At 35.0% G+C, this 24,223-nt stretch overlaps 2 protein-coding genes across 3 annotated transcripts in view; one reads left to right on the top strand and one right to left on the bottom strand.

Annotated features, from left to right (window-relative positions):
- loh (lonely heart) overlaps positions 1-24,223 on the top strand; it is a 146,404-nt gene that overhangs the window by 29,196 nt on the left and 92,985 nt on the right. For both annotated transcript variants that reach the window (XM_067764108.1, XM_067764109.1), the window contains exon 3: positions 23,700-23,769. In XM_067764108.1, the coding sequence (XP_067620209.1) occupies positions 23,700-23,769 (70 nt within the window). The remainder of the gene's footprint in view (positions 1-23,699; positions 23,770-24,223) is intronic.
- LOC137241933 (putative inorganic phosphate cotransporter) lies at positions 2,353-4,104 on the bottom strand. The gene is made up of 3 exons (XM_067769290.1): positions 3,992-4,104; positions 2,849-3,922; positions 2,353-2,772 (listed from the first exon to the last, which is right to left on the bottom strand). The coding sequence occupies exons 1-3, from the start codon at positions 4,025-4,027 to the stop codon at positions 2,491-2,493; spliced, it is 1,392 nt and encodes a 463-aa protein (XP_067625391.1). The 5' UTR covers positions 4,028-4,104; the 3' UTR covers positions 2,353-2,490.

Genomic DNA, 24,223 nt, shown 5'->3' with positions numbered 1-24,223 from the left:
TTTATTTGTGCATTGTTTATGATCAACGCAGAGTGACTTAAAAGCCATCGTAAAATACAGAAACTCAGCTGAGAATTAAATGTTTTTTTGCAGTCGCTTTGTTGTTGCTTAAATATATTTATGAGACTTTGTTGCTATACATTTAATTTTTCAATAATCAATATAGAGTGTATTATTTTGTTTAAAAGTCTTCTAAATTTGGTGGGTGGTTTCACTGGGCGTATTTTAGAATTTTGCGGCGCGCTCATTTTTTTCAGTTCATAATTTTTGTTATAAAAAAATATGTATTAGCATACAAAACGTACATACATATGTAAGTGTGTCAATGTGTAGCATTGTCAGGTGCGGATCAAGGGGGGGGGGGGGGGGAGGGAGGGGAAATAGGGGACATTTCCCTCCCCCCAAAAGGTCGAGAAATTTTATTTTTCAAATACTTTACAGAACAAAAATGAAATATCCAAAGAAAACAAATATTCAAATGTTCAATACTTAATGTATGAAACTTTTTGATACCATTTAGTACTGGTACTTGAACCACGGTACCTACAGTCATACTGGTGTTGAAGTCGGCGCTTCTGTCAATCAGACACATTTTGAACTAAAAATGTGTCATTTAAATTTTTTAATGACAAAAGATCAATTTTTGAGTTCTCCTCTTCTGTTTTAAGGTTGCAGGCAAATTTTAAATTAGTAATTGTTTTGATGCAAGCAATTTTATGAAATGTTCTGTCCTAACTTTGGTCTAGCTGCATAAATTTTTAAGAAGTGTTTACCTCTTTCTCTCCCTTTCCCCCTCTCGCGCTCTTCTTTATCCTTTTGTTCAGTCCTCTCTGCTTCCCTTCTCTTCTCTCTAGCTCCCTCTCCTTCTTCCTACCCGCTTCATCTCCCCCTATCTTTCTATCTTCGTCTAACTCATCGCTTTCTCCTTCTCTCGTTTTTTTCTCTCTAGTTGTTTTTATTCTTATCCGTCCCTTGTTTCCAGAGCCAGTCTCAGTCCACAATACACCCCAAATCTTCGGGGAGTGTTTTTATCGCTACAGCAATAACAACAAGAATATTTTTGATTAGTGGATATAAATTTTGGTATTTCCTTAGATTTAACTAATTGTGTTTTTAAAATTTACACTGCATCACTGTTTGTTTAATATACACATTTAAAATGTAAACATTTAGTATACACTTAGTACCCAACCCATAAATTCTTGCACGCAAAAATGCTCCTACTGCCACTGTCAGCTTTAGTGAAGATCAATATCAAGCTCTCAAACGTTCAGGCTATGGTCAAACGTCAAGTTTGCAAACTTCGTTTGCTGTCAGCTAAAAGCGATAATAATAAGTAAACGCTATTAATGACAAAACCGAGACATAAACACACTTAATAACAATTTATCAATATTAAATAATTTTACCGATATTTGCTACTAAACATAAACTTGCTATCTAATTAATTTTTATTCCCACACATTCTTAAATAGTGATTACGGTGCTTATCTCTTTAACCCTTTACAATGCAAGGTGGCATTTAAGTTCGCGCACAATAACAACTGTATGGTTGTAGTTTTTGTTGGCAGTTGCATTTTGCGTGCTCACATGTCATGACAGCGACTTTTCACGTTTAATTCACTTCATATTGTCGACTTAGGTTGTTTTTTTCCTGATGGATTTTTGTTGTTTTTTTTTTTGTCGGAGTTGAGTCAAATGTCATAATTCTAACGGTTTATTTGATTGAAGGTTGACATAACCTTTTTATTGTATTTCAGTGGTCAATATGTAGTTGCGATTGCATTGCGTGCTTGTTATGCATTTGTGGCAAATCAATGTATGAGGAGGTATTGGAAATTGAAAGGAGAATTGTGGAAAATATTGAGTGGTAAATGCCTTGAAAATGTTGAGGTTTTCGATTGCGGTAAAAATGACCTTGCATGATTCGATACGACCTCCTTTAAATGTTTAACTTAGTGCGTTACTAAAAATAATCATAATCATAATAAGTTGGCGCCTAAATCCCCTAGTCGATATTAGCGTTACGTAACAACTAACGCCGGCTATTCCTGTTTCACGTTAACTAACGCCAATTGACCACACGAATTGAGTGGAGGCGTCTCTCTTCCTTTGCTTCTAAATACGGGTGCCAACCGAAATACTTTTTGAGACGGATCAACTTCTTTCATCCTCATAATATGGTCTAACTCCTTGCTATCTTGTAGGTTCCGCCTCTTCAGCATCCGAATTCAAAAAACGTTATATGACAACTGAGAAAAATGGCGTATAAGAAGAGAAAAAAGAGCAAGGCGCTGCCATAAGTTTCAATTTTTGTTTAAAGTACATTTATTTACATTCATTTTATTTTAAACATACAAATATCTTAATACTTATTTTAAATCAATAAATAAATAGTTGTACTAACAAATTTGATTGCAGCTACTGCTAAAGCCGTTACTATCACTAAAACTAATACTTTCAATTTCTAATTAAATAGCTATGAGTATTTTAAAGTCTTGTTCTCTCTGCATCATCGCTGGCAGCCTTCAAATTTGTGGCCACTTTTTTCTGGCTTTCTTCCTCATCGACCTTTTCTTTCTGCACTTTCGCTTTTACTGGCTTGCATGGGACTGCTTTATCAGCCGCCTTTTCCACATCTTTTCCTTGATCAAAATCAGATGAGTTCCATGGTTGTGTTTCAGAAGTACCCCAAATGATATAAAATAGATTACCGAAGAAGAAAATAGCGGCTGAGACCATAAATATTATTTGCCATTGATGACGACTATGCTGCAATTTTATTAAAGAAAAAAGAAAAAGAGGTTAATATCCCCTCTTCCACATACACAAAATATACATCCTTTACCTTATCCGTGACAACGAAGCCAACAAGCAGCGGTGACAAAATGGGCACAATATTCACAATCGTATTGGATAAACCCATCAATATGCCCGCATGATTAGGCGCCAAATCGATTGAGTTGAGCGTACAGCCGATTGTTGTGCCACCATTTATGCCAATATTCAACGTCATCAGCACAATGGCAAGCGTTGTTTGACTCGAATCCAAGAAACCAACAAAACACAGTAAGACCGCTGGTATCCACAACGAGACTGAGTTGATCACTTTACGCATTGCCGTTAGTGAAAGTATGTTATGTGAGGTTAGGAAATTTCCAATCGCTAAGTAGATATACAATGAGAGCCACATTGTTAAATAAGGTAGCGCCGAAAATAGGCCATTCTCCTTAATTTCCATATGTAAAACACCATGCATATAGAAGGGAATTTGCGACTGTAGCGTGGTGAAACCCCAAGCTTCACCACAACGTCCCACCAAAAATGCTAGAAAAGGCATTGAAGTGAAAATTGCGCGCCAAGGCACTGGTATCTTATTTTTATGAAAGTCAGCACTGCGCTCAAGTGATCTTTCGATGTATTTGCATTCCTGTGGTGTGATGAACTTCGACACAGTTGGATTATCTGAAGCGAATACTATCCATAGGGCGCACCATGTTAAACAAATCGCTGCTGCAACATAAGAAATGCCTGGCCAACCTATTGAACTACTAGCAATTAAACCACTCGATGCTAACGCTATAACTGTACCACAATCTGTACCCGCCAAACTAATTGTGCCCAAAATATTGCGCTCTTGTAGTGGTGACCATTTAGCGAGGTGATCATGTATGGCAGGAAAGATAGCGCCTTGAAAAATGCCTTGCAAAAAGCGTATGGTGCAAAATATGGGCCAATTGCCAGCACCCACCGACAAAGGTGTGATAAAGCTGCAAACAGCGGATGCGAATGTGGCGATGAGTATGGTGATTTTTGAGCCAAACCGACGACTCAGATAGCCACCTGGAAATTGTGTCAGTACGTAACCCCAATAGAAACTGGATAGTATGAAGGATTTGTGTTGTTCATTCCAGTCGAATTCCTGTGATGAAAGGAGGAAAATGTTTGAGTCACTTTGCTTGCAAGAAGAGTTTTGTGTTTTCGAGCATACCTGAAAATCTGGATTCGTTGTGCTGGCGTTGGTCATGGCGACCACAGCAACCGAGACATTGATGCGGCTCACATAAAGAACAACTATGTTGAGAAACAGTAACAGAGCCTGCAGATGTCGTATACCCAAAAATGATGCTAAAAAATTGATTAAACAAATTTTTGAAATGCTTTCAGAAATACCGAAATTACTTTAAAAGAGCTTGAAGGTGAAAGCAGTTGAGAATTAAATGTGACTGGCAAATTTTTAAAGGCTTGTTCTAAACATTAATTGTGCCCTTACAAAATAATACGCAATTAAGTGAATTAGGTTTCGAGTAACCTTAAAGCTACTGAAATATTTCTGCAACAAACACAAACTATGGCTACACTTCCAATCTCATTTGCAAATCACAAAAATTTACCCTATAAGTCAAACTTTGTGTAAAGTATGTAAATATTTACTACATTTTGTTCTACAATTTATGATTTAAAGTAGTTTATCAGTAAAAATTTTACTTCCTACATTTGCAAATCGAGTTAAATATTTTTTTTTATTAGGAAATACCATACGGAACATTTTGTTATACAAATATTTACTTAGTTAAGTTTTAAACAAACCATATTCCCATCCAGCAAGCATTTAAAAATTCTTCTGCATTTTGCGCACAGTAAATATGACAGCACGGAATGATGTTTGAGTTTATGGTCTCTAAAACCCTTCGCTTTTATTTATATCTAAAGCTATGCAGATTCTATTTATTATCCCAAACAATGAATCACCGCATCACAGCGATAAATTGTAGGTACACTGGTCTAAAATATACCTGAGCACTTGATAGAGCTAACAAAGTATAGGGACCTGAAGCCCAAACACTTAAGTATCAATTCACTTAAGTGCTAAGTCAATAATTATTGATTCACAAATGTGCGAATGACCTTCCTTATAGCATACCAAATTGCATTGTTTAAAATTATAAAAGAGTAGGCTTTTCATAGCTAGTAATAATACTGTACAGCACCAATTTTGCACAGAGTAACCATAATATTTTATGGCATTTATGTTTAAAAGTGAATCTACACATCTTGAACCATGTCGACATACCTATATGACACTAATTTATTTTCGTTTACGTTTTCTTGTATTTTATCTTCAGCTAGAAGGCCCGGCAGACGTTGTTCTACCCTAAATTTGACCTATCGGTACACATTTTAATAAGCTTTTTCCGTCTAACTCTGCCCTCCCCCTCTTCACTTTTCCCTAATCCTTTTATTCACTCCTCCCTCCGTCTTTTTCGCTTCATCTGTATCCATCTTCGTCTCATTCTATCTCTTTCTCAATCTCATCTCTTTTCTCTTCTCTCAATTTCTTCTCATTCTTCTGCATCCCTTACTTAACTCTGAAACTGAATTTCTCATTGCTCTCATTCTCATAGATGTTGCATGTTAGATTCGTTTTTTTTTGAGTTGACTACGTATTTGATTGAATATGAGCGTTATGTTATTTGTGGTGATTTTAATGTCAAAACGATTTCTATATAATAAAATTACTGGATCATGTGTCTACTGCTGGACTTACTGTGATTAACAGGTTCGTCCCAACAAGATATGCCAACAACTCGCGTTCTAGCCTGTTGGATCTAGTTATCTCATCTAGTCCTGACCATGTTATAAAGTTTGACCAAATGTTTTTTATATCGGATCATGACTTAGTATTCTGCTCACTAGATGTGTCGTTTAACTACTCACCTAATAGTAGTACTTTTATATATAGTGACGTTGAAGTCTGTAAACGTTAGTGTTGGTTCCTTGAGAGTGTTGATGATAAACTTGAATTTTTAAATAACACCTTGGCTCAATTATTTAATGAACACGTCCCTATTCGTAGTGTTAAGTCCATTAACACGTCGTGCCCTTGGTATAACAATAAAGTAAAATCAGCTATTAAAATTCGAAATACATTATATGCCAGATGGAGAAGGACGGGTACTGCATGTGCTTGGTCGCAGTATAAAATTGTACGAAACAAAGCGACTGTGATTATTAGAGATGCGAAGCGACGTTACTGTGATACCAAGTTGAGTCCGTCTCTACCAACAAGAGAACTTTGGAATAACCTGAAAAAGCTTAATGTGCATGGGAAAGTTGAGGCTGAGTGTAAAATAGCTCCAAATGTACTAAATGATTACTTTACTAGTGCTAGTAGAAGTATACATAGGCCCCTCCTCTAACACTTGTGGATCATTTTAGTTCAAATGAGAAATTTCAATTCGAGGGAGTATCTGAGTTTCATGTTTTAAAATCACTCACCATGATTAAATCAGACGCAGTAGATAATGATGGGTTATGCCTGAAATTTGTAAAATTAGTGTTGCCTTTGTTCTGGGACCTCTAACACATATTACAAATCACTGTTTTACCACTGCGCATTTTCCAACGGAATGGAAAAAGGCTGTTATTCAAAAAAATAATAATACCACTAATCCTTGTGATTATAGACCAATAAGTATTCTGCCAGCATTTCAAAAGTGTGTGAATCCCTAATCAGGGTTTAAGCCTAAACGCAGCTGTTCTACAGCTATGGTAAAAATAATGGACGACATTAGGTTACAGTTCGACGATGGTCATCTTACGCTCCTTTGTCTCCTGAACTTTTCTTTTCTCGTTTGATCTGGTAAATCATGACCTCCTTTGCAAAAAGCTTAAATACTTTTTTGGATTTTCGGATAGCTCCCTTAAACTAATGACAAGCTACCTTACTGGAAGAACACAAACGGTTGCCTGCAATGCTGAGTCTTCTATGTCTAGTAGTGTTACCTCTGGTGTGCCCCAAGGATGTTCTTGGTCCCCTTTTGTTTAGTATTTTTGTCAATGATGTATTTTCTGTATGTCAGTACGTCAAAGCTCATTCTTACGCAGATGATATTCAACTGTATTTGTCCAGTCGTGTTGGTCTTGTTGAGGATTTGTGTTTTAAAATTAACAGTGATCTCTTGGCAATTTCGCAATGGGCATCCGATAATTGTCTTTGTCTAAATGCCACTAAGTCGTATGTATTCCCTATCAGTAATAGTGTGGTTCATGTGGAAGACATTCTCGAGACCCTGTACGTCGATCACAACCAAACCTATGTAGTAACCACCGCGTTAGGTTTACGAAACTTGTGTGAAAGTTTGAACAAAATCAGCCGACGCATCTCTTCAAACACCGGCGACCAACTACAACACTTTACTTACTTAATTGGCGCTTAACCGTCTAAACGGTTATGGCCGTCCAACAAGGCGCGCCAGTCGCTCCTTCGCTCCGCCAACCGGCGCCAATTGGTCACACCAAGGGAGCTTAAATCGTTTTCCACCTGGTCCTTCCAGCGGAGTGGGGGCCGCCCTCTACCTCTGCTTTCATAGGCGGGTTCCGATAGAAATACTTTCTTGGCCGGAGCATCATCATTCATTCGCATAACATGGCCTAGCCAGCGCAGCCGCTGCGTTTTAATTCGCTGGACTATGTTGATGTCTGCGTATAGCTCGTACAGCTCATCATTAAATCTTCTTCGGTACTCGCCATAGCCAACGCGTAGAGGTCCATAAATCTTTCGAAGAACTTTTCTCTCGAACACTCCCAAAGCCGCTTCATCTGCTGTTGTCATTGTCCATGCTTCTGCCCCATATAGCAGGACGGGTACGATAAGTGACTTGTAGAGTATGATTTTCGTTGGCCGAGAGAGGACTTTACTTTTCAATTGCCTACCTAGTCCAAAGTAGCATTTATTGGCAAGATTGATTCTTCGCTGGATTTCAGTGCTGATGTTGTTGCTAGTGTTGATGCTGGTTCCCAAATAAACGAAATCTTTTACTATTTCGAAATTGTGGCTGCCAACAGTAGCGTGGGTGCCAAGGCGCGTATGCGCTGACTCTTTGCTGGATGACAGCAGGTACTTCGTTTTGTCCTCATTCACCATCAAACCCATCTACAACACTTTAGCATTTCTTTTTATATATATAGATTTTTATTTTTCACACTTCACTATAATATTAAAACGAAATGTGCAGATTTTTGTTGCTTTTGAAATTCGGCTTAAAAATTGCACATGGAACAACTAAAGACTCTCCTGAATAAAAAAAAAAATGTCATAGTACCTCTAAATCGCGGGCCCCCTCAGAAATCACGTGCCCGGGGCTAATCCCCGCCCCCTCCCTCTCGGCGGGCCTGGTGATGTGCTATACTTGATATCATTCGCTATAATTTTTTTTATTGATAAGCACGATGTTTAATTAAACACCAAACCAATTACACGGAAGTATATCCGGACCACCTGAAAATGTGAGTGCCGGTGCGTATACGTAACATTTTATTATTACGTATAAACAAATAAAAAAATTTGCAATAAAATAATATTGCGACTATAAACTGAGATATAACCTATCCTATATTTCAAGTTAGATCAAACTACATACGGGGTGCAAAACAAATTCAAAATCGGTTCAGTAGTTTAGGAGTCCATCGGGAACAAACATAGTGACACGTGATTTTTATATATTAAGAAAATTTTTTGTCGCACTCCCTCCTAATACGGTTTCAGTACTTTTCAAAAAATTAACGAAATGCAAGAAAAATACCATCCAGTTCATTAAAAACAAACGAGCCAGTTTGTATTTCGATAGGTTTTTTTTTGACATTCGGCCGTTTTTTCTTAATTTTTTTTTTTTGACAAATGAAAATTTTGTTTTTAGTTTGAAAAAAGTGAACCATTAGAGACCAAAATAATTTTCGCGTGTTAGTTGCATTGTTTTTATTGTTAAAAAAGTTAATGTAAAACATAAACAAAAACATTTCAAACTCACTAATTTTGGGGGAATAGTGGTCTCGCTTTTTCGTGATAGAAATTGTTTTTGCGTTTTGAAGTTCCGATAAAGTTTCGTCAGTTTTTTTAGCTTGGAATCCAAGCAAAAATAAAGTAGTGTCATATATACTACAGAGTTCTGAACATATTTAGATTTTGTGCCCAGAGAAATATTGATCATTTTTTAATGAGTCATATTTTTATTATGACGAGTAACATTTTTTAATATCATCATTTCTCCTTCCACCTATTTTTCACATTTTTCTCGGGGACGCCTTTAAGTTGCTACGTGATCATGCAACATGTTGCTAAATATTTATGCAGCATTTACTTCTCGGATAAAAAAAAAACTATGGAACTTTAAGCTTTCTATAATTAACTATATCACTGGGGATTCCAAAGTTGTACCTCTTGTAGATTTTGTCAACTTTACCAAAGGCCCCTAGTGATTCCTAGTCGTTTAACACGGGTTTAAGAGTTCAACACAGACTTTCATCAGTAATGCCAATTTCAACAGATGTTTAATGAAATACTTAGTAAGGTTTTCTACATCAAAGCCTTTATTGAATGACAATCAAAAATCAATTATTTGGGATAATTACGAAAAATAGAAAATGCAATTTATAATTTTCGCAGCATTTGCAGCAAAGGATAATTTTTTAAAATAGGCACATATTGGGTTAGGTGCAATATCCATGCATAGTTGCACATGAATTTTTTTTATTATTATTAAAGGGGAAGGGGCTGCTATCCATTTTGACTATTTTTTATAAAAAGAATAACATTTTTTGGGGCTGCTGTTCGCCAATAAAGCAAACTGCCCTATGTGGAAAGGAAAAATTATTTCATTAAAATAAAATAATTAAAAACAAGAAAGGAAGCTTAATTCAGGTGGAACCGAATATTACATACTAAGCTGAGAGTTTTGGAGACAAAATAAGGGAAAATCACTGAACCTAGGGTAACCCTGGAATGTGTTTGTATGACATGGGTATCAAATGGAAGGTGTTAAAGAGCATTTTAAAACGGAGTGGGCCATAGTTCTATAGGTGGGCGCCATTTCGGGGTATCACTATAAAGGTGGACCAGGGATGACTCTAGAATACGTTTGTACGATATTGGTATCAAATGAAAGGTGTTAATGATTATTTAAAAGAGAGTGGGCTTTAGTTCTATAGGTGGACGCCTTTTCGAGATATCGCCAAAAAGGTGGACCAGGGGTGACTCTAGAATGTGTTTGTACGATATGGGTATCAAATTAAAGGTATTAATGAGGGTTTAAAAAGGGAGTGGCCGTTTGTTGAACATGTGAAGGCGTTTTTGAGATATCGACCACAATGTGGACCAGGGTGACCAGAACATCATCTGTCGGTTACCGCTAATTTATTTATATATGTAATACCCCGAACAGTATTCCTGCCAAGATTACAAGGGCTTTTGATTTCGCCCTGCAGAACTTTTTCATTTTCTTCTACTTAATATGGTTGGTCTGAACCCATTTTACAAAGCTTTTTCTAAAGTAATATTTTGCGTCAATAAACCAATCCAGTTACCATGTTTCATCCCTTTTATCGTATTTGCTATAGAATTATGGCATTTTCTTTTTCGTAATTTTCGATATCGAAAAAGTGGGTGTGGTCATAGTCGGATTTCGGCCATTTTTTATACCAAGATCAAGTGAGTTCAGATAAGTAAGTGAACTAAGTTTAGTAAAGATATATCAATTTTTGCTCAAGTTATCGTGTTAACGGCCGAGCGGAAGGACAGACGGTCGACTGTGTATAAAAACTGGGCGTGGCTTTAACCGATTTCGCTCATTTTCACAGAAAACAGTTATCGTCATAGACTCTATGCCCCTACCAAATTTCACAAGGATTGGTAAATTTTTGTTCGACTTATGGCAGTAAAAATTAAGTGAAAAAGGGCGGAGCCACGCCCATTTTGAAATTTTCTTTTATTTTGTTGAAAGTTGACATAATTTACTTATATACTGTAAAGATATTAAATTTTTTGTTAAAATTTGACTTTAAAAAATTTTTTTTTTTAAAGTGGACGTTATCTTCATCCGCTTTTGCTAATTTTTATTCAGCACATATATAGTAATAGTAGTAACGTTCCTGCCAAATTTCATCATGATATATTCAACGACTACCAAATTACTGCTTGCAAAACTTTTAAATTACCTTCTTTTAAAAGTGGGCGGTGCCACGCCCATTGACACAAGTTTTACTAATTTTCTATTCTGCGTCATAAGGTTAACCCAACTACCAAGTTTCATCGCTTTATCCGTATTTGGTACTGGATTATCGCATTTTTTCCGTTTTTCGAAATTTTCGATATCGAAAAAGTGGGCGTGGTTATAGTCCGATATCGTTCATTTTAAATAGCGATCTGAGATGAGAACCCAGGAACCTACATACCAAATTTCATCAAGATACCTCAAAATTTACTCAAGTTATCGTGTTAACGGACAGACGGACGGACATGACTCAATCAAATTTTTTTCGATACTGATTATTTTGATATATGGAAGTCTATATCTATCTCGATTCCTTTATACCTGATATACGGAAGTCTATAGCTATCTCGATTCCTTTATACCTGTACAACCAACCGTAATCCAATCAAAGTTAATATACTCTGTGTGTGAAGCACGCTGAGTATAATAAACGTTTAAGTTAAGCGGTTTTATTGAAAACGATACTTACATGAAGTAATAATAATACTCAAAGCTGGAAGATAATTATCATCAATCTAGGGCGTTGATCAGACAAATAAATAAAAGCGTTGGGCGCGTGACGTTTTTCTTATATTTCAAGTTATTGGCTTAGTTAACGAGAAAACTGCAGTCTAGATAGCTTTGTTTAAAATGTAGCAAATAAAATTCAAGTGACAAAAAAAAAACTGTATATCTCTTAAATTTCAATAAACATCGTTTACGAACCACTTTTAACCATTAGATCTTCTTCAAAAATAATTTTCACACTTTTGAATATATGTATATGTAACCGAGTTGTAATTTTTACAACAAAATAGTAAAGCTTCTACTATACACGACGTGCTTTATAAAACTGAGCTATTTTGTAAATTATATTTCTACACAAACACCAAAAACTGCAAGCTGCAAAGGTGTTTTTTTATGAAATTCTTGCAATGTAACATGAAAATATTTTGTCATACATAAAATGTACATTTAGATAAGAGCCAGTCATGCCTTAAACAATGTCTTTTGCTTATAATGAGTCATATATTTGCTTTCTAAATTTAATTGATAATTATATGTATTTAAATTAATATTTTTTAACATGTTTACACGGTTACACATTTCAAAATGCAAGAAATGCGCTATTTTACATTTTCTTAGGAAAGTTTTTATTGGTTGCAAAACAGTCTGCTTATTAACTGTATTTAATCATTTTTTTTAATATCTATATTAACTTTTATTTCAACTTACGTTTTTGCATTTTAACGTTGTTAAATTTTAACTTTTTTATGTAATATTTTATTAAGTTTTTTGATTAAGCCGTGTTCTTGACACGGTGCCTTTACGAAACGATTTAAGCCGAAATTTTGCATGGATGTTATACTAAATATAAGCAATTTCCGAAAATCTACTCATATTTTTTTATTGTTGTCACAGCTGTATATACTACGTGAGTCAGCACATGAAATTTAACAACAACAATTTAAAAACAAACATAAGACAAAATATCAAAACAAATATTTTTTATTAAACCACAAAAATTTAGTTCACACACTTGAACTTTATTTGCTCCTAAATCACGCTATACTTTGATATTTCGATCTACCTAAAAATGTAATTACCAAAAAAATGTACTTTGGTACTTCCATCAAAATTCTAAAAGGTGTGAGACTTATTTGAGTACTATATTTCAGCTAGCAGCTGTCAGTAAATTAGAGGAATGCTTGACTGTTGAGCTGGAAGGCCTACATATCGTCGCCCGCTAGCCAGAAGCATGAATGTGCAATTTTTCCGATTTTGTGTTAGAAGCCCCTTTGGATTGCCCTTTAGATTCTCTAGGTTCTACTTAAATCTAGAGCTTCCTACGTACATGGAAACCCCAATAATTTGGAATGCCATTTTCACGAATGTATAATTCAATTACACAAAGTTGAGCCAGAAATAAAATTAAAGAAAAAAAAACTTTTTTAAAAATAGGCTCTTCTTATTGGTTAATAAAATTGACTAAAAAGTAAAAAATAAATTGACTGTAAAGAAATAGAACACTTTAAAAGTTTAAGTAGGCTTTTGCGTCTGCGACAAAAAAATTCCATATTGTACATAATTATATATTTTTAACATTAAAACTTTACACCTAAATTATTAAATCTTACAATTTATATCACAGTCCTAATTGTTCTAATAAAAAGCGTGTTAAATTTTGATGGTATAACTAAGAACATTTAGGACCTCCCTTTCTTGCTATCACAAGGTAACACGATTTTATTAGAACAATTAGGACTGTGATATAAACTGTAAAATTTAATCATTTAGGTGTAAAGTTTTAATGTTAAAAATATATAATTATGTACCATATGGACTTTTTTGCCGCAGACGAACAAGCCTAATTATCGTTAAAGGTTACAATGAACTTATAAAGTGTTATATTTCTTTACAGTCAATTTATTTTTTACTTTTTAGTCAATTTTATTAACCAATAAGAAGAGCTTATTTTTAAAAAAGTTTTTTTTTCTTTAATTTTATTTTTTACTTTTTAGTTCGTTTTATTAACAAGTAATAGGAGTTTGTTCTTAGAAAAGCTTTTTTCTTAAATTTAGTTTAAGTATGAGTTTTTTTTTTAATTTATAGTAGGGTAAAATATTGTTTAAATTAGTTATGTAATCTTTACTTAGTTATTTGTAACGTTTCTCATCCTATCCATTTCTTTTAATGCATCAACATTACAAGGTTTCTTCTAAGTCAACTTTGAACAGTCAAGTTCTTCTATTCGAGTGTTAACTAACTTAAAATCATATTTTATTGTGACTTTGCCTATGTCGTGTTTAGTTTACAACTACTCATTGCAGATCTCTGCTTTGTTCCATCGCCAAAAATCTGTAAAACAAAATCAAATGCGCAGAAAACTATGCAACATTTAGCGATAACAGCCTAACTTCTACGTTTGTTGCATACACAAAAAAGCGAAGTTGCCTGCGTTCTTGAGGACTTAGGCTTTTATTCCCTTGTGAATACAAATATTTACCGATAACTCTGGTATCGATTAATTTATCGAATTCTAGCAAAGTGATATTGCATTGTCATCGGAGTTATACATGTGTGCAAAATTTCAGCTCAATCGGTCACCGCAAAGTGTATCAAATTTAACTTGCAAGATTTGATTACAGACAACAGCCAAGTGAAGGTAAATAAATAATAGTTTAAAAAAACTAAAAAAAAGATGTTTTTATAGCTAACCGAACTAAAAAATAGAAAATAATTTTCAATTAAAAAGAGTTTATATAATAGTAGTAGAAGGTCAAACAATCATTTATAGTTAATCACCTCAAAATAAAATTATTATAAAATTTAAGTTATTAACAGGATAATTTAATTCAGAGTAAAAAGCGTGGGGTGCATTTGACTACATTTCATATCTTTCCTCTCAGATAGTTGCCAATAGAATGATTGTAACATTCAATATCAAGCACCCCACGCTTTTTACTGTGAATTAAATTATTCTGTTAATAACTTAAATTTTATAATAATTTTATTTTGAGGTGATTAACTATAAACGATGGTTTGATCTTCTTCTACTATTTTTTAGTTCGGTTTGCTATAAAAGCATGTTTTTTTAGTTTTTTTAAACTATTATTTATTTTTAATTTTTTAGTTCAAGTAATTTTAAAAGTTTTAATCGAGAGTGATGAAACCTCGAAACGATAGCGGTCCATGTATGAACCCCAACCCCACGGCACCGAAAAGGGCCAAGACGCAGGGAGGCTGGACGCGGTCTTTCGCCGAAATTGCCAAGGGTCCGCAGATCATTGGCATTATAGACGAGAGCAGCGAAGATGGCAGGATCCCGAAACAACAGTGGAAGTGAATCGAGACCACGCTCGCTACGGTGGCCGTTAAGTTAAAAAGACAACCTTGGTCCACCGCCATCTTACACCGATGCAGGGTGGTTCCAGGGCAATGTCAAGCTAATTGCCTGTGACGACGTCAGGCCGGTCAACCTCTATAGAGCCGCCGTCTCGCTGATAGGGGTGGTATATCCGGGCGCGCGCCTCAAGGTAGTGGGGGCGCGTGATATCCCCTCACGACCAAGGGCTAGAGCTTGGGTTCCAGTGACGCCAACGGACCCAGCTGACATCCTGGAGCTGCTCCAGGAGTACAACCCGCCACAGGTTTGGAAGTCAACCCGGATAAAACCGAGCTTGTTCTCTTCACGAGGAGGTACAAAGTACCAAATCTTACATCGCCAAGAATTGGGGGTACGATCTTAGCGTTTAGCGATCAATTCAACTATATGGGAGTCATTCTGGATAGGAAGCTATTATGGAGTGACCATATAATGCAGCAATCCAAGAAGGTAGCAGCAGAGCTGTTCACCGTGCAAGAGGGCAATTGGCACCTCCTGGGGATTCTCCCTTAAGGTGACCTACTGTATTTACACAGCAACTGTGCGCCCTATTCTTCTTTATGGTGTCTTGGTCTGGTGGCCTGCACTAGCTAAAAGTACCTATCTTAAAATGCTTCAAAAGGTGCAACGGAGTTCGGAGCTCTGCATTACCGGGGCTCTCGGCTCCACTCCAGATTCCATTACATACATACATGGATACATAGATACATAGATAGATACAGGCCAAGCTAATAAAAGCGTGTTAAAAAGGGCTCCAGTATGCTCTTTCGTAGATGTGCTATGCATCCAATTCTATCATTAATAAAGGAATCCGTTTTTCGCATTATGTGCAAGGTTTCAAATCTATGGTCATTTGGGGTGGTCATAAGTTCAATTGACATTATGTCACCACACCACAACATTAATGCATTGTCATCGAGCGTTGATACGTGTGCAAAGTTTCAATCAAACTTGTGGCCATTCAAAGTTTTAATAAGGCCAATTGACCGTTGACCTTATGTCACCGCACCATCACATTAATTCATTGTCATCGAGCCTTGATACGTGTGCAAAGTTTCAATGAAACTTATGGCCATTCAAAGTAGTAATAACGCCAATTGACCTTATGCCCGTTGACCTTATGTCACCACACCATCACACTCATGCATTGTCATCGAGCCTTGATACGTGCGCAAAGTTTCAATCAAACTTATGGCCATTCAAAGTGGTAATAAGGCAAATTGACCTTACGGCCGTTGACCTTATGTAACCACACCATCACACTAATACATTGTCATCGAGCGTTGACACGTGTGCAAAGTTTCAATCAAACTTGTGGCCATTCAAAGTTTTAATAAGGCCAATTGACCGTTGACCTTATGTCACCTTACCATCACATTAATTGATTGTCATCGAGCCTTGATACGTGTGCAAAGTTTCAATCAAACTTATGGCCATTCAAAGTGGTAATAACGCCAATTGACCTTATGGCCGTTGACTTTATGTCACCACACCATCACACTCATGCATTGTCATCGAGCCTTGATACGTGTGCAAAGTTTCAATCAAACTTATGGCAATTAAAAGTGGTAATAAGGCCAATTGACCTTATGGCCCTTATGTCACCACACCATCAGACTCATGCATTGTCATCGAGCCTTGATACGTGTGCAAAGTTTCAATCAAACTTATGGCCATTCAAAGTGGTAATAACGCCAATTGACCTTATGGCCGTTGACCTTATGTAACCACACCATCACACTAATACATTGTCATCGAGCGTTGATACGTGTGCAAAGTTTCAATCAAACTTGTGGCCATTCAAAGTTTTAATAAGGCCAATTGACCGTTGACCTTATGTCACCGCACCATCACATTAATTGATTGTCATCGAGCCTTGATACGTGTGCAAAGTTTCAATCAAACTTATGGCCATCCAAAGTGGTAATAACGCCAATTGACCTTATGGCCGTTGACTTTATGTCACCACACCATCACACTCATGCATTGTCATCGAGCCTTGATACGTGTGCAAAGTTTCAATCAAACTTATGGCAATTCAAAGTGGTAATAAGGCCAATTGACCTTATGGCCGTTGACCTTATGTCACCACACCATCACATTAATGCATTGTCATCGAGCCTTGATACGTGTGCAAAGTTTCAATCAAACTTGTGGCCATTCAAAGTTTTAATAAGGCCAATTGACCGTTGACCTTACGTCACCGCACCATCACATTAATTCATTGTCATCGAGCCTTGATACGTGTGCAAAGTTGCAATCAAACTTATGGCCATTCAAAGTGGTAATAACGCCAATTGACCTTATGCCCGTTGACCTTATGTCACCACACCATCAGACTCATGCATTGTCATCGAGCCTTGATACGTGTGCAAAGTTTCAATCAAAGTTATGGCCATTCAAAGTGGTAATAAGGCAAATTGACCTTACGGCCGTTGACCTTATGTAACCACACCATCACACTAATACATTGTCATCGAGCGTTGATACGTGTGCAAAGTTTCAATCAAACTTGTGGCCATTCAAAGTTTTAATAAGGCCAATTGACCGTTGACCTTATGTCACCGCACCATCCCATTAATTCATTGTCATCGAGCCTTGATACGTGTGCAAAGTTTCAATCAAATTTATGGCCGTTCAAAGTGGTAATAACGCCAATTGACCTTATTGCCGTTGACTTTATGTCACCACACCATCACACTCATGCATTGTCATCGAGCCTTGATACGTGTGCAAAGTTTCAATCAAACTTATGGCCATTCAAAGTGGTAATAACGCCAATTGACCTTATGGCCGTTGACCTTATGTCACCACACCACAACATTAATGCATTGTCATCGGTCCTTGATACGTATGCAAAGTTTCAAATTAATCAGACTTATAGAAACCGGTGAAAATTAAGCTCAAAGATTCCGGTACATACAGGCCAAGCTAACACAAGCGTGTTAATAAAAATAAAAGCTTATAAAATGAATGGGGCACATTGTATGACACATTCGTTGATATGGCTAAACAATTTATACAATTTTTGAAAAAAATAAGAACAGCACATATTCGTATGTTCGATCGTTCGGGTATACGTGCCTGGTAATCTTCAAGAAAAATTATAGCGATGAAGAACTTTTAATAGCTTAATATCCTTAAAAAAATAGTTGTTTAATTGAAGCCAAACCGGTTTATTCGAAGCCGTTGCCTCTTCCCGAATCAAAACTAAAATACTTGGAAAAATTGTGTGAAAAACTGGTTATACCAAAATAATATCATTCATTCTTTTTATAAAAATCTTGAGGGCAACGCTTTTCCCGAACCCAACATTTCAGAAGATTCTGATTCTGATGAGAATAAGAAATAGTTCTATGTTTGCAATAATATCTTAAATAAAAACACATTCGTGTAAATGAAATTGAATTGAATGTGTAACTTTTTTCATTTACATACATACTTTCAATAAGTCAAAGCCGCGGATGTTTTCCCAAGTACTGTGATGCTCCGAATCCCAATCCGCCAACGGAATAGGCCTAACAGGTCTTGGCTTGGCCCTAACGTTCTTTTAAAATCAATCTGTAGTAATTTTTTTACGTATTTTGAGGTTAAGGCCACACTATGACCAGTTGGGCCAATTCTTATAGCTTATTCGGATTCAGCACATCAAAATGCATAGAAAGCAAGAGCAGATTAACCTGGTCCGACTACTTTTATTTTTTTTGTATAGATGTGTTAACAAAAAATATATCAGCTTTTTAAATGTTTGTTGTGCCAGAAAAATGAATATGCTAAATCTCGGAGAATAGAAGGGATGCGAGCAGAACAATTATCTCAGTTAAAAGAGCATAGTGTGAGTATAATTTATAAGTACATTTTTACACTAGAAACTAATTCTTCTAATTTTGAGAGAGCAATAAACTTTGAAACTCGATTTCCCAACATTTTCATTTTGGCACATTCATGCTTCTGGCAAGCGGGCGACGATATATTGTTATAGTAGAAGCGATATGCAACTAAATTATAATTTATGATTTGAACACTTTTTTTAAAAGTAAGAAAATTAAAACTTCATAGATCTCCGTCAAATCTTTTTCTATCAGCTACAACCTATTTAACCAGACTTCCAGGACTGGCTCTATGGCCCCTATTACGAGACGTTAATAAAAAAAAATAAACAAAAGCTTAACTAGTTATTAAATGCAAATAAGTTTAAAAAAAGTATAACTACAACGGAATTGTGATTTGGCAATTCGTCAAATGAAGAGAAAAGCTTGATGGGATTAATGACATAAATTTAAAAATAAATATCAGTGATTTACAGTTACAGATGATTTAAAAAATTAAAAGTCATTGGTTATAATAGTCATTAATAAGTGTTATTGTAAATAAGAAAAAAACTTAAAATAAAATAAAATGTGTTTCTAGCCAATCGCTGCTGAAAACGCTTCCAAGTCTGGGATAATCTTTCCGATGTGGGTTAAGGACTCTTACAACATTATTATTAATATGATTGATAATACAAATAGTCTTAATTTTATAAATTGAAAAATATAGTTAGGGCGAATGGAAAACTTAGAGAGTTAATTAACAAAAAAGGCGGAGATTTTGCAAGGACTAGACTATCGAGAATGTTGCGTTTCTGCTCTGTAAAGGTTACGGGATTTTAGAACACTCTTATTACGGAATTAGATTTTCAATTTTGAATAATGCGAACGCATTTCACCATGCAGAAATACAATCCTATAAGGTGACTCAACGAAATACATTTTACTTACAATATCAATAGCACAGAGCCCACACAATCCTCTGAAAAGAAAGACGTCACTCCTGCTAACAAAAAAAAAAAAAATAAAAGAAAAAAAGATATTTGAAGCTGAGTAAATATTTTGTCGCACATCTACTAAAAATTACAAAAAAAAATGGGTGTTGATTTGAAATGTACGATCAAATAACATTTTTGGTAAATAAAAGAGAATATAAACACACCTACATATTTATGTATGTGTGTCTTATTTGATACAACTTTCGTATTTACTTTTTGTATCTCTTGTAAATAAGCGGTGCGATAACATTTGAGGCTGAGATCTTAAATTCAATTTGATCTACTGATATTGTTTAAAGATACTAAACATAGGACGGCTGCGATACAATTTCACAGCAAACTCAAAATATCTATTCTTATCAAAAAAATTTACTGACATGGACTTATCAGCTGTTGCTCGTATTTGCTATTTATTTGGGCCATTTGAAAGATATTGGCGTGCGTGCTTTTTTGCAAAAATTTTTGTCTCCAAATATGAGTTTGTGAAAAAAAAAATATATAACAACAAAAATTGAAAAAAAAAATATATATATATGTATATGGGGTATTCCATCCCATTTCGACCAATTTTGAACCCGACCCCTTTAGAATTGGCTGAAAGTTTTTCTTCTTTTTCTAGCTTACGAAAGACGTTTTTCAGAAGTTTTTCAAATTTTTTCATCCAACTCAAAAAAAGTTATGAATTTTTAAAAAAACACCGTTTTTGTTTTCAAAATGCTATAACTTTTTCAAAAATTGACCGTTTGGGATCTTTTTTTTTTTAAATTTGTTTTTAAATGTACTTTTCGGAAAAAAATCAAAAAAAATTTTAAAGTTTTTTTTTCAATTAAATAAAAAAAATTCTCGGCCCACTCCGGGATTAGTGGGGCTGATTGCAGAATTGATTGGTTTTTTGTGAGAAAAAAAAGGGCGAAATTCGAAAAATCTCGAAAAACTTAAAAATTACAAAAAAAAACTTTAAACATTTTTTTGAATTTTTTCCGAAAAGTACATTTAAAAACAAATTAAAAAAAAAGATCCCAAACGGTCAATTTTTGAAAAAGTTATAGTATTTTGAAAACAAAAACGGTGTTTTTTAAAAATTCATAACTTTTTTTGAGTTGGATGAAAAAATTTGAAAAACTTCTGAAAAACGTCTTTCGTAAGCTAGAAAAAGAAGAAAAACTTTCAGCCAATTCTAAAATGGTCGGGTTCAAAATTGGTCGAAATGGGATGGAATACCCCATATATAACTCAACTGTTTAGCTAGCAATTTACTTACAACAGTTGATTGGGACTCATTAGTGACCATCGGGACAATATGTCCCATTTTTGCCATTAATCATACGATGGGATATATGTAAATATAATCCCAAATTAGCTCTAGAAAAACTTTTCTTTTTTTTTAGTGAAAGGGTTAAGTGCGTTAAGTAGGACTCCAAGGTTTAGTTACTGCAAACTTTGGTGTTTATGTGTCTACCTACAAATATTTACCTATGCCATAGAAAAACAAGTAAGGAAGGCTAAGTTCGGTTGTAACCGAACATTACATACTCAGCTGAGAGCTTTGGAAACAAATGTTGGAGTTGAATGTTGACATTATTTACTTATATACTGTAAAGATATTAAATTTTTTATTAAAATTTGACTTTTAAATTTTTTTTTTTAAGTGGGCGTGTTCGTAATTTAGAACACATATAGTAATAGGAGTAACGTTCCTGCCAAATTTCATCATGATATCTTCAACGACTGCCAAATTACAAATTTTACTAATTTTCTATTCTGCGTCATAAGGTCAACCCACCTACCAAGTTTCATTGCTTTATCTGTCTTTGGTAATCAATTATTGCACTTTTTCGGTTTTTAGAAATTTTCGATATCGAAAAAGTGGGCGTGGTTATAGTTTCGTTCATTTAAATAGCGATCTGAGATGAGTGCCCAGGAACTTAAATACACAATTACATTAAGATACCTCAAAATTTACTCAATTATCGTGTTTACGGACAGACCAAATGAATTTCTTTTTCGCCCAGATCATTTTGATATATAGAAGTCTATATCTATCTTTATTAGTTTATGCCGTTACGGGGTACCGTTATGCGAACAAAATTAATATACTCTGTGAGCTCTGCTCAGCTGAGTATAAAAAGATAATATAATAAGAGATAGTTTATACAGACGTGCTAACAGTTACTTATTATCGCTTATAAGATCGTATTATTATTTAATATAGTAAAATAAGTCGTAATACTCACACATTCAAACACTTCATATAAAATTCAAATGCATATGGAACTTTCCAATTGTTTCACTTTTTCCACAACTCAATTTCTTCTAGAGCACTTTTAATATTCTTGTTTTTATTACTCAATGTCGCCTTCGATGTAAACATACCATAACATGTAATATGCCGATTTCAATCTAATATCTAGCATATCTAATATTGCAAGTAATTAGCCTACTTCGCTTGTACTACATTTTCATCTATGCAATCAATTTCAGCAAAGCCTGAAAAATGGAAAAAATCCTAAGTAAACTGAAGTATTCTTCATCACTTCATTATACGTTTTCACTTAAGAATTCTATTTGCACTGCAGCATCTTTATCTGTATATACGAGTATATTCATGTGTGTGAGTATCATTGCAACATGTGTTTTCAAATGTTCCAGCTACATATATATAAACACCCTCCCACGATTAGTGAAGAACTCGCTTTGCTGAACTGTCATTGCCGCGGCGATAACTTAGTCACTTGTTGATGATTTCGCAGTTCATTTATTTGCTTTGATTGAACGCCTCCAATCAGTTTCCAGTGTCCCTATATCAAATTTCTTTTAAATGTACACATATTTCTGTACCCAATAAACAGCAGCAGAAGAATTCGCAACTATTGGTGAGAATGTACATATTTATTCTCAATCCGATTTGCAATGTTAAATATCAACTTGAGTAAAAGTTGCGAAAATATTTGAAAAAAAAGCATTTCATATCCATCCCGCTCCGTTCATGTTTGAGGCGGGTTTGGGAATGTCTCGATAGTTATTTGAGACACATTTGATATCATTCTCAAACTAAAAGCGCATTCTGTTTAAGCTACTTCTCAGAGGAGCTTCATGTTTTTTTTTCAAACATGGCCTTATCGGAATGGAATCAAAATATCCTTCTCAAATGCTTCCCAACTTATTAAAAACTTAAAATAAATGTTTGAGAAATCGTTCAATACCAAATGATTATCAAAGTTGACAACTAAACTAATATTTAAAACTTTCTCCGAAATTTGAGATTTTCTGATGCTTATGGCTTCGCGAGTGCTCAAATTGAGAAGCTTCGTATTCTCGAATAAATCTACAATATGACCGTAATGGAATGGAATCGAAACCTTCGCCTCAGGAGTTTCCCAAGTATTAAAACAACATTTCTCGTAAATCTTTTAAAGCCTCGTCTCTTTTATTATTTTGTTTATTGGGTATATACATATGTTCGGGCGTGAATATCGCCGCTGCATTTTTGAAGTGGAGCACTTGTTGTCTACAGCTTGGATGTCTGGCTCTGGCGTCAAGTTGATGTTGCAATTTTGGTGATAAATCGCTTGTCTATGGATTATAATTGAAAAATTCTCATTAGTGTCGTTACTGATTATTATTTTGAGATAAACCGGCGGCTATTTGATGAACAAATTTTTAGTAGCTGAAAAGAGCAGATTCATCTCGGAGCTAAGATAATCGAATATCTGACCTTCTAAAGGTCAAATTCGAAGGTAAAAAGTGATTTATTGGCGATTGATCGGTAAACTTCAAAAATTACCTCACAGAATGATTACCTGACTAGTGTGAAATGTGCCCTCTTTGGAGAGAGGACTGCAGCTTTTCGACCCATCGGTTGTCAGTGTAACGGTAAAAGGGTAAATCGTTTCACGTGAAAAAACCTTCAATATAATACAATTCATTCACCAATTTGAATAATATGGACTAATAAATTTTTATTATATATTTTTTTCAGATTATACCTAGTTATAACATTGGTCAGTACATTAGTGGATGCAGACACATCGACTGTAGAGCGAATACGTGTAAGTAAATAATTTTATAAAAAATAAAAAGATTAATAAATTATTCCAATTATTTTATAACTAAGCTATATTTAATCTGTTATTAATCGAAAGGTTATTTGAATTCAATCTTTGATTTAGTCTATAAGTTTAAACATATGAACCCTATAGAAAAAATAAGAAGTTCTCAACATGTGGGCTTTGACATAAATATCGTTGCCGTGCAAAGATGTGAAAAATTTAACATTACGACTATGAGTGTATTTAAATCCGTCAATTCTGAACCATTTATACGTTCTAAAGTTCTCTGTGAATTTAGTTTGTTTACAGGCATTTTCGGTTCCCAACTGCGCCTTGGTTTGAGTTGTAGATAAAGTGGATTTAAAAAGGGATATATGAACTCCTATGATGTTCGTTGTTCCAATCCAAAGGAACTTGGTATGGATTGCAGATACGGCGTAAGAAGCTAAACCAG

This window comes from Eurosta solidaginis, chromosome 2, assembly GCF_040869045.1.
Source record: "Eurosta solidaginis isolate ZX-2024a chromosome 2, ASM4086904v1, whole genome shotgun sequence".
Lineage (NCBI taxonomy): Eukaryota > Metazoa > Arthropoda > Insecta > Diptera > Tephritidae > Eurosta > Eurosta solidaginis.
This window is presented reverse-complemented; position numbering and strand designations above follow the sequence as displayed.

What these genes read in the sequence shown, in the direction of transcription:
- LOC137241933 (XM_067769290.1), bottom strand. Translation starts at nt 4,027, where the DNA reads ATGACCAACGCCAGCACAACGAATCCAGATTTTCAG. An exon ending in CAACGAATCCAGATTTTCAG is followed by an intron (nt 3,923 to 3,991) that starts GTATGCTCGAAA and finishes CTTTCATCACAG; the next exon opens with GAATTCGACTGGAATGAACA. An exon ending in GCTTCGTTGTCACGGATAAG is followed by an intron (nt 2,773 to 2,848) that starts GTAAAGGATGTA and finishes ATAAAATTGCAG; the next exon opens with CATAGTCGTCATCAATGGCA.